General features: G+C 38.1%; 1 protein-coding gene across 3 annotated transcripts in view; it reads right to left on the reverse strand.

Moving 5' to 3' along the window:
* Positions 1-15,046, reverse strand: part of SPI (BEACH-DOMAIN HOMOLOG A1) — a 99,542-nt gene extending 84,496 nt beyond the window's left edge. For 2 of the 3 annotated variants that reach the window (XM_089450116.1, XM_089450115.1), the window contains exons 1-6: positions 14,204-15,045; positions 11,165-11,234; positions 10,970-11,055; positions 10,455-10,590; positions 10,291-10,347; positions 9,449-9,625 (exon numbers count right to left, since the gene is read on the reverse strand). In XM_089450116.1, coding sequence (XP_089306242.1) covers positions 9,449-9,625; positions 10,291-10,347; positions 10,455-10,590; positions 10,970-11,055; positions 11,165-11,234; positions 14,204-14,331 — 654 coding nt within the window. In that variant the 5' untranslated portion in view covers positions 14,332-15,045. Of the gene's footprint in view, positions 1-9,448; positions 9,626-10,290; positions 10,348-10,454; positions 10,591-10,969; positions 11,056-11,164; positions 11,235-14,203 lie in introns of all 3 variants that reach the window. The other variant, XM_089450114.1, reaches the window with a different exon arrangement.
* Between the last annotated feature and the right edge of the window lie 281 nt (positions 15,047-15,327).

Consider the following 15,327-nt stretch of genomic DNA (forward strand, 5'->3'; position numbering starts at 1 on the left):
GTTTGATGAGCCCATTCTGATGTTCTGTGACAACACCAGTGCCATAAGCATCTCCAAGAATCCTGTCATGCATTCAAAAATAAAACACATTCCTATCAAGTATCACTTTCTTTGAGAACAAGTTGCAGAAAGGAACAAAGAGGTGGGATATATTAGGACAAAGGAGCAAATAGCTGACATCTTCCACAAATATTTTGCCACGAGAAACTTTTGAGTATCTTAGGTAGAAGTTTGGGATTCTTCCAGGTTCACATTGATGTCAATTCCATACATCCGGCAAACAAGGCAGCGGAGGCGGCAGGTTGCAGTTAAACAGTAGCAAGCAGATTGTCAGGGGGAGTCACCCTTTGCCATTGATGTCAAAGGGGGAAAGAAAATAGGTCAAAAATATCAAAGGCATGGAGTCAAGGGGACTGGTAATCACAGGGGGAGTACGTGTGTTGCCATCAATGAAAAAGGAGGAGATTGTTGAAATGTGGTTGTCATTGATGTCAACCCAAGCAGCACCAAAAGATGCACTGCCTATGTTGACCAAAATGACATGGCAAATCATAGTTTTTTGAGTCCAGACCATCTTTGTTGGATTCTCCTCGTAAAGCTTATTCCAACGATATGTGGCATGCCATAAGAGCCCTCGAGGTTTGAGAGTTATGTTGAACTAAAATTTGAAGCCCCCAACATGTGGTCAAAAGCCCCAAAAAATGGATGATGTGGCACTCTATCATTGGTCATAAAAAGTAAATCAAGTTGTGTTTTGGCAAAAACTATTGAGGGTTTCAAATCTATTTTTAAATTAAATACAAGGGCACATGAGGGTTTTTGACTCCTAATAAAATTTATGGTTTAACTCTTCCGTCCTAAAGGCAACAGCATCAAGATTTGACTCCAATCCAAAATTCAAATTTAAATTTGATTGCACTTTCATCCTAAAGTTCATTAAGTCGACTAGCTCTCATAAGACATCCTCCAAATCTATTTAAAGGCTTCCATTCTCTTCATCTCGGCATGGATCTAATGCCAATATTTGAGTAGTTGAGCTCTGAAATTAATTTCAGCCCTGTGTTGTTGTTGATGTTGATTTTTAATGTACCTTGGACAAGTGGTTTCCCATGGGTTACTCTCTACCTAGGGAAAACTGTCCAAAATAATTATTTTCCTAAGTGTGACTTTATAAAGTGAAAGTGACTTTATAAGTGATAAAGTCAATGTTAAATTATAAAGTGAAAAGTGACTTTAGACATAAAGTACAATGTGAGTACACTATTTAATGGGTGAGTTAAAAAATAGAAAGTGAGAATTAAATGCACATGTATTTTGATCCTCTGATCTAAATGAGTCTGAGCCATTAGATCTTAGGGCTGCCCAAAAGTCATTTAGGGAAACAAAAAGGGGAAAAGAAAAAGAGACACTGCATTCATTCTTCATGAGCAGATTGGAGAAAAAACGCTGAGAGTTGGAGAAAAGTTCTGAAGGAAAAATTTGTTGCAGCACGTTGAACGAGTGATTTCTAAGCAAAGCTGGGCATTGAAATCATGGCATAGAAGACAGCAGAATGTCCAGTACGAACAGCATTGAATGTTGTGAGCTGCATGTCGTTCAAGAGAAGCTTTTGAAGAAAAAATACGTATAGTACAGTACATATTTTCAGCTTCAAATGGGCACGAAAATCGAGGCAAAGTGGGCACGGTTTTCAAAGAGTTTTGGGCTGAAGAGATAAGTTGTATTTTGCTGTTTTGTTTTGTCTACAAATATATTTTTCCTGAACTTGAAAGATAAAATAAATTTGAAGAGCTCTCTAACAGGTTTTCCTCAAAGAAGATTAAGGGATTTTGCCTGGGTCTAAGTTGACCAAAAATCTGTGAGTATTTTTATTTGTGTTGCTGGTTTGGTTATGTCCATATTTATTTTCACCGTGTGTTGACAGTCCTATGTGTTTTAATCTGAAATTTTCATTTCCAGAATTCTATATGTTGAATGTATGTTTATGGGAAAGGGCATTTAACTGAATGGGAGTGATAAGGTGAAATTAAAACTGGGTTGGGATTGCAGGAATCTTTTTTTAGTCATCAAATTTCAACAGTTGAAGATCAAACGAGAGGTAGTTTGTGGGGTTGATTGATACGATTCAAAGAATTCGTTTGTTTTTTTGCACGCAAAAGGGTTATCTCTGAGTTTCAGCCCTCTTAGGGAAATATTTCTATGCATGAGGGTTTGGCTTATTTATCTCTGTGGCTCTTCAGAACCAGCAAAGAAGCTAGAAAATGTTGTTTCATGTGTGACTCCTGTGCGGCCTCATCTCTGGATAGATTCAATCTTATTTGAAACAAATCAAGGATTGTTTGGCCCACTAATTAGGGCAATTCTAAGACATTTACAGCGGAGATCCATGATTGCAGTAGAGTTCAAGGCTTGATACCAATTGTCTCTTGTGCGAAAATCCTCCGATTAGTATCCTTTCGGCCTCCTTTGAAGATTGAGTAAAAGTGACTAAAGGAAAACTTTAGAACAGTGCATGCCTTATTGTCTAATCTCTGCAGTCGCGGATATTCATCATGGGAGGCCTTCTATCTAAAACATTTTGGCATTGCATTCCCCATTACAGCGAATTCACAAAGTCTTGAAATTGATCACTGAAGTTTCAGCCTAGGGAAACTTCTATTGTCAGTCCTAAGGAACAGCAGTGAGGGTTTTGCTTGTTAAGACAATGTGATCATCTTAAAGCAGCGGTTCTTCTTAAAGAACAAAATTCTGAGCATAAGGGCCTAATTTCATTAACCTCCATGGCAGTCTTTAGGGAATATATATATGCTTCCTGTACATACATCTATTTTTGTGTAGAGTCGACCATTGTGCACCGCACTGTTGTGGCCTGTGGGTTGAAGCCTTGAAGCAACAGTGCCTACTTGAAGATCAGCACCACTGTTTACAAGGATCCTGGTATCAATTGGGATTGCACACCTAAGACAGGAGTAGCTTAACACAAGTATGTTTTAATGATCTGGACCATGTTTCTTATGCCCTACATCTTAATGCTTGGAGTTATGGGATATACAGTTCTCCTTGTCATAATTACTCCTGTGCACTAATCATTGATGGCATAAGTAAACAAGGGTTTGCACAGCCTACAGTAATCCTGTGCACTAATCATTGATGCCATAAGTAAACAAGGGTTTGTGCAGCCTACAGTGGCATAACATTCACTTCAGGAAGAAAAAGACAGTATTGAATATATCACCTTTTGCATTCATTAAGGAAATTTGGAATAAGGAATTTGTCTGCAGCCTGATTTTGTAGTCATGGTTTTATAAGCAGTTTCATTAACTGGAGTATTCAAGTCCATAGCAGTAATATTACAAGGCATTGGTATCTACAGGCAGAGACATCAGCATTTTGGCAACAGTAAACAATCAGTCTTGTCATCTTGCAGTGGGCCTTATTGTGCATCTGAGAAAATTGCAGTAGGGTTTAATCATCTGAAGTAAGGATTTTGCAGTTGTAAGGCTTTTCTTTCTGTTGTCATTGTTGGGATTTCATTACAGAAGTCTATTCATTGTAAGTGGGTCACTGTCCCTGGTGCGAGAACCCAAAATAGTTTGCAGAAGTCTATACTTTGTAAGTGGGTTATTGTCCCTAGTACGAGAACCCAAAATAGTTTGCAGAAGTCTATTCATTGTAAGTGGGTCATTGTCCCTAGTACGGGAGCCCAAAATAGTTTGTCAAATTCATTATAATTTGCAGGGTGGTTGGGTGGTGCTAGGCAGGTAGTTGAAATCACCTTCAACTTGTACCCTGAAAACACTTCAGGGTGGCAGGGCAGTGCTAGGGCAAGTTGGACCTTGCAAAGGTGATGGAGCAGCCTTTCAGCAGCAGCTGATAAAACCACGGCATTGAAGTGCCCTTCCAGTTGGAACTAAAAAATTGAACGCTTTTCTAGAGTACTAGGGAGTTGGGGCTTCCCTTTTCAGTTGGAGCTTAAGCATTTTTATGTAGTCAAAATATTATTAGAAACGCATTCGGTGGTTTGTCTCCCGGAAGGGTTTCAACCTAAAACTCCTTGTGCATTGTTGTCTTGATGTGTTGATGCTTTATATGTTGTTAATGCTCTGAAAAATTGAATAAGTTGCTAATTGATAAGAAATATTGATTCACACCCCTCTCAGTATTTCCAACACACATCTCAAACCATACACCATTGTACCTAGCAAGTACTTAAGCACATGCTTCGCTACAACCTAATGCACCCTCCTTGACTCTACCATAAACTACCTCAAGGTATCCACAACAAAGCATATATCCAACCTAGTGTTGACCACTGTTTTAAAAATCGGTCGAATCGACTCCGAAACAGCCGAGTTAGACCGACTCATTGCATCACTGGGTCGACTCGGCGGCCAGCTCGATTCAACCAACCGGGTTGTTACCGAGCCAGCCGAGTCAGTTACCGGCTCGGTGGGAGCGACCGTAAGGTGTATTTTTTTTCAGCTTGGGTTTTTGGGGACCCCAAAGCCCATTCTAATGTGTCTTTGGGTTCTTTGGGGTCCATTTCCCTCTCCCAAACCCTATAAAACCTACCCAACCCCTCTCATTTCCTCACAGCGATCTCATTGCATTTGAATGAAAATTTGTGAGGAGTTTTTGAAGAGTTGTGGAGTTTGTTTTTGGAGCAGCAGTGAGGAGTCTTGGGCAAGCATTGGAGCAAGAGTGAGGAGCTTCTTGGGCAGCCATTGGGGCAGCATTGAGAAGTTGGTTTGTTGGAGCAATTTTGAGGAGGTAGTTTATGCCTAGAGGTATTTTTTTCACTTCTAGAAATCTGTTTTTGCCTATTTATTTTTTTGTGCAAATCTGGAAATTGAAAAGAGTGTTTTTGTGAAAGAAATGAACATTGAAGCAATGTTATTTTTTTTGTTTTCATTTTCATATTTTTTCCTTTCATTTCCAAGTCAAAAAATGGCACCTAGAGTGAAAAATGCTGCTTGGGCATATGTTGAAATGGTTGATAGTCAAATGCATTGCAAATTTTTCCATAGAAAAATTAAGGATGGTTTTGGGGCATTAATAGGCTTAAACAACACTTGGCAAGGATTATAGGCCAAATTACTCCATGGGAATCACCACAAATTGGGGAGATTAGGAAGGAGTTGTTAGATAGCTTTGAGAAGTTTAAAGAAAAAAAGGCTAGGCAAAAGAAATAGAGGCTGAAATTGGGAGGAAGAGGAGTATACAAAAAATGATGGCTACCAACCCCCAATTTGATTTTGAGGGTTCTTCTTCTATCCCTTGTACTGATGCATCCAACCCCTTCCGATATGTTCCTCCCTCTTTGGGGTCTATTCAAGAAAAGGGTAAGGATAAAATGAAAAAGAAGGGTGATATGAATATCAATTGTTATTTCACTGTCACACCGTCCTCTCCATCAGATGCACATGGTCTTGAAGCTAGTAGAACTTTGCAGCCCACTTTAGATGACCATTGGAAGAAAAAATTGAGAGAGACTGCTTGTGATTACATATGTAGATGGTATCGTTTGCAGAAAGAGATTTCCTCCATTAATGAGTATTTGAAAGATTTCAAAGACTCATGGGCAAGAACAGGATGTACCATCATGTCAAATGGATGGACTGATCAAAGGAACCGTACCATCATAAACTTTTTTATCTTTTGCCCACAGGGAACCATGTTTCTAAAATCAGTTGATGCATCTGATAAGGTGAAAGATGGACAATTGTTGTTTCAGCGATTGGATGAGGTTGTTGAGGAGGTGGGGGTGGCTAATGTTGTTCAAGTCATCACAGATAATGCCTCTAACTATGTTCTTGTTGGTAAACTGTTAGAGGAAAAACACAAAACCATCTTTTGGACCCCAGGTGTTGCACATTGCATAGACCTCATGCTTGAGGATATTGGCAAATTAGATTGGGTCAAAAACACTGTAGATCATGCCAAAAGCATAACAAAATTTATCTACAATCATTCATGGATTTTGAGCCTTATGAGGAGACACAAGGGGGGTAGGGATATTATTAGGCCTGCCATCGCTAGATTTGCTACTCATTTTTTGACATTACAATCTATGCTTTCACAACATAGAAGCATTTTCCAATGATGAAAGGAATCAAAGCCAGTGGTCTCTCAAACAGGAAGGCAAAGAATTGAAAAAGAAAGTTAATGAAGAAATATTTTGGAGAAAGGCAACAGAGACAGTGAAGGTTGTTGAGCCACTGGTTAAGGTGTTACAGTTGGTGGATGGGAAAAGATTGGCTATGAGCTTCATTTATGAGGCTATGGATCAAGCAAAGGAGAAAATAAAGAGGGCATACAAGGATAAAGTGGCTAAGTATGGGCCCATTTGGGCAATCATTGATAAAAGATGGAACAATCAACTCCATCGCCCTATACATCCAGCTGGGTATTTTTTGAACCCACGGTATCATTATAAAGCTCAGGCGGCAGGAGCTTTGAGTGGGGAGGATTGATTGACTGCATTGATCACATGATCCCATTGGAGTGTGATCAGTTGGAGATACACTGACAAATCACAACCTTCAGCAAAGCCACAGGTACCTTTAGGAAGAACCTAGCATAGGTTGCAAAGGAAGCAGATGAGCCATGTAAACAAAAATTTCAATTTTCAAATTCTTAATACTTATTTTGTTAAATTGTTTACAATTTGAAAGTTGGATATAATTTGTTGAGCTCACTCATTACACTACTATGTTTTTTGTAGCACAATGGTGGGAGGCTTTTGGTAGCCATTGTCCTCAATTGCAAAAGTCCACAATTCGTATTTTGAGTCAAACTTGCAGTGCTACTGGGTTTGAGCACAATTGGTCTGTCTTTGAGAGGATTCACACGAAAAAGAGAAACCGTTTGGATCAAAAACGATTAAATAATCTAGTCTATGTCCAATACAACCTCCGGCTCAGACGCAACCAATTGCTGAACAAAAAACCTTATTCAAATCCCATTATGTTGGAAGATATTGATCCAACATCAGATTGGGTAGTGGAGAGTCGTCCAACAGAGTTTGATTCTGATGAGGATCTTGATTTGGATTTACAGACGGTGGCATCACTTGAACAAAATGCTCAATTGAATGCAAATCCACTTCTACCAGCCTCAGGCCCAGCCCCAAGTCCTCCAATTGCATGCACTTCCTCTTCTCAGCCACGACGGAAGCGCATATCTTGTCTATCTCAACGTGCAGCTGCTACACAGCCTGCTAATGCTACCACTTCTACAGTTGCAATTGGAGATGATGAGGAGGAGGAGCCATGAGAGCCATGTAACTAGGAAATTTATTGGGAGCTTTGCTCACCCTGAAAGTACTCCCTAGGATGCCCTCAAAACAAGGAGCACACTCCCTATACACATTGAACCATGACTATGGTTTTTGAATAGGTTTAACCAAAAATGCTCACAATCATGGTAATGTAAAATTCTTTAAGTATTAGTTTTAAAATTATTGTTAATTGTTTTAGGACGTTTGAGAGTGGTTCCAACCATACCAAACTTCGTATGGAGAAAGTCGAATTTCATGTCCTACTCAAAATTCAATCAAGATTTTAAATTCGATCGAATTGCAAACAATAATGATGAGGATCCTAATATAAACAATGGTGGAACATTGCACATCACTTAAATGTTATTGCCCATTTATTCACAATGTTGTCTATGAAAACTTCAATATAATCATTAATGTACTATGGATGATTTCTAACTTCACAATAATGTAGTATCCATCTACAAGTAGCACAATATGCATATTTTCATATATTACACAACTAATTTAGCATTTTGCATGGATTTTATATATATATATATATATATATATATATATATATATATATTATTCGAAGCGATTTATTTAATTAACAAAATAAATCCTGAATTACCGAAAAAATAAAATCACTAGTATTTTAACATCTAGAAATATATGTAGCGGAAATAAATCAGAGAGATCAATCACACATTGCAATAGAAATAATTCACACAACAATTCTCCGTCATTTATTAATCTAGAAAATCAAGGTTTCAACCCACAAAGAATTTACAAAGAAAAATACAATGACCAGAACTTGCAACTCAGCCCCACTGGAATAATTTGGCCCAAGGAAAATTGGCCAACAGGAAATCAACCTCTGAAGAAATTTGGCCTGAAGAAAATCGAACCACCTCTCACTAGAAAATCAGCCCACCTCTCATCAGAAAATCGGCCTTTGTGCCTAGCTCTCACTAGGCCTCTACACACTCACCACTTGGCCCTAGCAAATCACCCTCCCTAGCAACTGTGCCTCCTTCTCACTTCAGTAATTCAACCTCTCCAATTCCCAATGAATTGGCCTCCTCAGTCAAACTAAGCCTTGCACTCCAGAGAATTCGCTCTCCCCTTAACAAAATCGCTTTCCCAAAAATGTTGTAACTGCCTCTCTCTTTTATTCTTGTATCTTCACCTTTTCGCAAGACTTCTTTTATAATCTTCATTAAGCCCACATCCCTAACACTTATCTCCCTTCTAAAAGATCTTGGAGATTAGTGGTTGAGATTATTCCTAAATCACTTAAATAATTAAATTATTTATCTTTAGAAAATGACTTAATAGTCCACTATAATTAATTGACTGTAATTATTGTACTTTTCCTAAGTTAGACTTAGGAAAGAAAACATAAATCACTTACTTCACCAAGCAAGCACCTAAAGAGGCAATAAATCATCTTCCACATGCTAAGACACCAAGCCTATGCAGAAATATATATATATATATATTGAAACTTCATATAGAAACTCCACATATATATATATATATATATATAATCAAGGCTTCAATATAATCATTAATGTACTACATATGTCACTTCTAACTTCGCAATAATGTGATATTCATCTACAAGTAGCACTGTATGCATGTTTTCGGTTTTCATATATTACGCAGCTAATTCTAATTTGGCATTCTGCGTGTTTTCTTGAATATATTTATAATTATATATATATATATATATGCTCCCAGGATTCCCCGCTCCTAATGTTTTTTGGGAAATGACACTCCCACTCCCATTTTCACTCCTCTGCTCCACAGTCTGGCAACACAGATCCAGATATTCAGGGGAGAAGGGAGGATCCTACAAAGGTTTCCTTGAAAAAAATATGATGTTATATGATGTTTCCTTGCAGTATCATATCCAACCTTTCTGAAATTTTATTGTTTTCATTTTCTCTCCCTATCTCCATATCCATTGCAATGCTACTTAGGCAGCCAATGAAACATAAGAATTTATCTATATGAAACTTTGTTTGGAAATAATTACTTTGACACATACCAGAAAATAGGAAATAGTGGTCCCCATCCGCATGTGAGAAATAAACAACAGATTAAAAAACTATGCCGGTAATCACCCTTAAACAGTCAAATGAAAAATAACTAAAATAAAATCTATAATATCCAGGAAGGTACCTCGAGCTTGTGCACTGGTCGATTGAGTTCATTGCCAACTTTGTCCAAGGATATCATAGATTCTGCTCTCAATTCTAGATCTTGCGATGCAGAGCCAGTGGGAGTAAGCAGCATGTTCAGTAGGTGAATGAGACAGCAAAGTACCCCAGAATCCAGCAGAGGTTGTACATTGAGAGGCTGCAGAATAAAAACAGTAACTAAAACTTAGAATTGCATTTCTAGGCTTCTAGTCCCCTGTAGATTCATTACTATGATCCCATCATGACAATTCCATAGAAGGAGATGCAGACAGAAGAATGCCTTCTTGGGGAACTCATATGCTTCCTCAACTTCAATATACCGATGCCTGGTTTTCACTTTATATTTCACTATCATCTGTTGTTCTTATGAAATAGTACTTCCTTCTCAAGGTATGTATTGTTGCAATATTAAGGGCAAAGAAGACAAAATATGTGTATTTGATGAAGACGGATGTTGAAAAAACAACTAATGAAATGAAAGGCATCATGCAGACAAATATTGGGCATAACTGGTGTATTCTCTGGTAAATAAACATTATGTGTGGTAAGGCCCCAAAAGTGTTTTGCTGATATGGAAACAAACAAAGCTCTAAAGCAAGTGAGACTATTTACAATGTTTCAAATTGATTTGAGTATTTGAATGTCTAGTTTTCTTCTATTTTTTTCAACTTAAGTTGGTAAATATGTGCATCTGAAGTTGTGTTTCGGTCCGTTTTACTTCCTAGAAGTTAGAACAATGCTACTGAACTTTTATTCATTTGCTTGATTTGATCACAGGACTGCTATTTTTCCATAAGCCTTCACATGTGCATTGATACGTACAGGAGAGACAAGGCTTTCCAGAGCATATAACAAGTTGGAGCCAACAATGTGTCCATCCTGCAAATGCAATTTCCATTATAAATGTCAAAAGATTATTCTCGTAATAATCAAGAAAGAAGTTATTGTTAACTAAGGTTATTATCATTTTCCTTCATAGAACTTGCCTTTGGCACTTCTGTAAAAAATTTCAAAACTTCTTCCTTATTAAGAGAACCCCTCCGACCTGTGCTCTTCAATTTCTCTATGTCAACCACTAAGGCTTTCCCAACAACAAAAGAAAATAAATGAACGTCAACTAGCCTGCACATGATCAACAAATCCGATTAACATCATACCTGAATATTGCATGTCAAACTAATTTTAAGAGCCAGTCTCCAGATATAGAAGAGACCAAAATGATGTCTTTTCCAAATGGGACACCTGTAATGAGCTTGATAGGCTAACTTCTCAGGAGATTTTGAGCTTTATTCATTCCCCAAATTAAATTTGAGGTTTGAACATCCCCAGAAATGGGGAAAGAAAATGCATTCATTACATAGGCTATCCTTAACCATTCATTTCTAATTGACAACTCCATACAGATAAACCATCCAAAATGAATGGAACACGTTGTAGATAGTTACAGTCCATGGGCAAAAACACAATAAGATAATACACACCCACCCACAGTATAACCTACTTGGTAACTAGTTGGGCTGGGTTCCCATGTTGCTTGGCTAGTTTGCAAAAAACTTCTACAGCCAAACTCAAGGCCTCTTCCTTCTCCTGCAGAATTGCATTCATTAGAATATTGTGAATCCACTTTTTGATGTAACCAATCATTCAGATAATAAAATATGTTCATTTGAATTCCAGAACTTATCCAGAATTTCACCTTTTCTGAATTGGAGGAGCGGAATTCCTCCCAAAACCTTTTGAAGTCCAACTCCAATTCATCTTTGCCTCTGAATTTATGAAGAAGAGAAAAATCAGTGGTATTGTGAAGTAATATTAACCCGTCAAATTAGCAATAAAAACTACACACTTGGTTGCTACAAAATTAGAATACATTTGAAAAACAATATCATTTCCTTGCTATTGTCAAACCACTGTTGAAAGAACTAATTACTTTAACATTAAACTCAATTATCACAGCCACTATATAGATCATGGTCAAATTTTAAATAACTTGGATTCAATCCATATGCCACAGAAAGCATTCCATTTCCTTTACAAATAAATATAAATCTCATATTTATAAGAAACTCTATTTGTTGGTCGGTTAACAGTTTCAAATTCAATTTCTATATTACAAAGTTTTCCATGAATTCAAACCAAGACAGGAAATTCATTCTAAATGTTCATCATCGAGTGAAATGTTTATATCTGTGACACCATCAACATTATCTGTCGTATACAAATAGCCATGCCTATGGAGCTTTAACTTTATCTGTCATCCCCTTTCAATTTTACTCGGGACATCAAACTACAAAAAGCTAAATGACTAGAAATTGGCCTCAAGACTTTATTCTAATTTTCCATCACATTTCGAACTCATGCAAAAATAATGATGGGGTGCTAATTAAAGGGCCATTATCCAGCAGCCATTCTGCATCGGTTGTCATCTAGTAGAAAAATAGTTTCTTTGTCCACATGGCAGTTATCTTCGAATTCATGCCCAATAGGCTGGTCTTGTCGCGACTTGGAGAAGTTATCACAATGACCCAGGTTCAAATCCTGACAAGCATGCTCCTCCTGCATGGGGCTTGTCAGATATAGCTATTGATATTGGCCATGTAGCCTTTGGGTAGATCATTGTACGGTGTTGTTGTCAACCAGCAACCCCATTCTTCTCTTAAGTGCGGGAGAGTGGGATGGACTTATTTCTGGGCTTACTGTCCATAAAAAGGCAGGCTTGGGTTCCTCTTTAAAAAAAAAAGGTTACCTCCAAAATCACCATTCAAACATTATTTTCCTAGCCCTCCAATACCACAGTAGTTATTCTTTCATTTACTTATAGGGCATTGCTCTTTATCAGTTTGTCATATGCCACATAGGGTGGTTATGTAGAAATTGATCCATCAATGGAAATAGAAAAACAAGTTGAGATTTCATGATAAATGTTATTGTGTTAGAGACCTATACATATATAGAAGCACCAAAATGTACTAACATTCTGTGTAAAATCTCTGATCACATGATCAAGACTATCATCTCACAGGGGAAGATAGAAGGGATTAATCCACCCAACTTGCAAGCTCACCCTTTCTGTTCTGGGCTTTGGCAACTGAAAATCCAGATGCATTGTTCTAAACTAAATCTCCACAAAATTCCATCCTGCTGATTTAACTAAAAAATACACGTCAATAAGAAGATCCCTGTAAACAAAAAGCTAAATCTAATCCCAAATACTACACCTTGGGAATGAAATATATGATGGAGGCAAGAGGGAGCTTTTTCTTCACACTGTAAGGCAGATGAATCCCTGTGCTTCGGTTTAATTCCCACCAAAACACTTAATGGCTTTCCCACGATGACCTCTCCTCATAAAGAGTCCCATGCAAGGCTGCCCGACAATAATAGCATGGTCAAATTATTCCTTTGGATTCTACCAAGAACCTTACCAAAGTGAAGTCATGGGATCGTTGAGTTACTGTTATGGGCTTCGGAATTATTGGAAACTAAAGGCAAGGTATTACATTCAGTGTCATGTAGCTTCTTAGAGCATCGCTGATCATGTAGATGTAAGGTCTTGTCAAACCAAAGTTGATGTAGGTAGCTATAATGGGCAGCAAGCCTAAAAGAATCTCCCCCTTTGAATTAAAATTATTACACACACCAAAGTTAACACTTATGGCTGAGATGATGTAGTGTATAAAATAAGATACTCTAGGTTTTAGATTAAGAGTATTTAGAATGAATATTGTTGACATTTATTTTTCTCGTAGATGTTCTAAACATACTTGAGGTACTCAATCTCAGCTGCATCATATTCGAGACTGACAATTGATAAGGGTAAATTTCTAGGCGTTTCAACCTTTTTAATCGATTAATTTCCACAGACATACACTAAAAACTCATTTTATCGTAATCCCCTTCTGATTAAGCAGTTCTGGATTTCCTTTCTCGCAATAAAAGTTGTGGCCAAATAATAAATGAACACAAATCTCCGGTGAAGCATCTAAGAGTAGCTTGGAAATTATGCACCAAACAAATTCACCTAGAAGAAGACATGGTAGAGTTTTTAACTTTAAGCGTGTACGAACATCAAGATAATGACTTCATATTTCAATCAAGAATCACAGCCACATCAAATAGGATGTTAGTTTTCTACAAGTACCAAAAGTATGCACCCCGTGAATACCTGTCTACACCCACATTATCTCAATCTCATTAAAGTACAATTCGATCAGGTTTAATTGGCTTCTAGTTGGGTTTTACAGAGGTGATCTACATGTGCGCTGATGTTCTATGAGCCACAAAGCCAGTTATGCTTGTGCAGGCAAGTTGTTTTTTAATTAGTGCAGCTTCAGCGAAATTTCCAAATTTTCCTCATCATTTTCTGATGCAAATACAGACTATATGCATCACAACCTTAAACGCTTAGTGAATTCAATCTTGGTGCAACGGTTAACTGTGAATTCAAGCATAGGATCATTTTATAACTGCTAAAAGGTTCACAATTATCATTCAGAAGGTATGAACAGATTCAAGAAAAAGACCATGTCCTTGGGGATGGAAAGTGCAAAGCTTTTTTATCGGTGTAAAAATCAAAGCATATTCACACGTAGACTCAAACATAAAAATCACTTGATCAAAGAAGATCAATATCGATCAACTTGGTGGGAACCTTCAAACTTGATCAAAAGGATTGTTCACATTACCCAGCCTCATCAACATTAAGGAACTTGAACAGAAGGATTGTGGATGTTACCTGGGTACTGCAGCTGCATTGAAAGGAGACTGAAACGGCTCCCGCGGCGGACGCGGAGAAGAAGTGGAAGAAAAAGAGGATGAGTGAGAAAGCCCAACCTTATCTTTAAGCAGCGAAACCCATTTCATTGTTTTCCCTGCTCGTAGTACCGATATAACATTTGAAGCCCCTCGACGTTAACCATCCACCGAAACTCCCCGTGAGATCAAACCAGAGCTCATACACTGCACGATGACTCAGTCAATATTTCCCCTGAACAATGCTCCCCAGCTTTACTCACACTACCACTTCTCCAAAACAAAACATAACCTAATGACCCAATAAATATCGAATTTCAATCCGAAAAGGCTGAGCTTGTTCAATCCCCTGAATCAAAATTCCCCTCGACCAATTTTATCTCATTTACCAAGGTATTATTGTTTCTTCAATTCCCCAAACATAAGCTTCTCTGAATCTCGCAAATCAAATCGGCAAAAATCACGATTTCAATTTATTGCTTATAATTAGCTTAGCACCAAATTGCTCAATCAAACAAGCTTCTTCAGAGTCGGTGCAAATGACATCCAATAGATATTAGGTGAGATCCAGAATCGAAGGATCGCATTGGCTTTAAAAAGTATTACCGCGACATGTTCCGTGTAGATCGAGCTGAGCAATGCCTGATCCAAGAATAGAGCTTGTCATCTGCGGCCAAGACGGAGTCTCCCGAGTTGACTGTTTTCGATCGATCCAGGAACAATTCAAGGTGCAAATCAGGCCCAATTTTTGCAGAACAAGTCCGGATGGGGAACTGCAAAGGTGTCGTGGGATGGAAGAAAATTTTGCTTTTCAGGCAGTGTTCACAACCCTAGTTAAAATAAAACCAGCTTCATTTCCCCCGCGGTTTCTTTTATTATTATTATTATTATTTATTTCACCCTCTCATGTCTAATCGCCGCTTTGAACGGGAAATTCATCCCCGAATGCCACAGGGGTCCCTCCGGCCGGATTACGCACGCCCATCAGAATTGCAAACGTGTGAAACATTCTGCGATTTTAAAAACAAAGTTCCGTCCACGTCGGATGCCACGTCTTCTTTTTCCCGGATTCGTTGGACCCGCGGCCGCGATCACCGAGATTGCCGG

Source organism: Pinus tabuliformis, chromosome X, assembly GCF_031772625.1.
Source record: "Pinus tabuliformis cultivar Carrire ecotype Pingquan chromosome X, CPIR1, whole genome shotgun sequence".
Lineage (NCBI taxonomy): Eukaryota > Viridiplantae > Streptophyta > Pinopsida > Pinales > Pinaceae > Pinus > Pinus tabuliformis.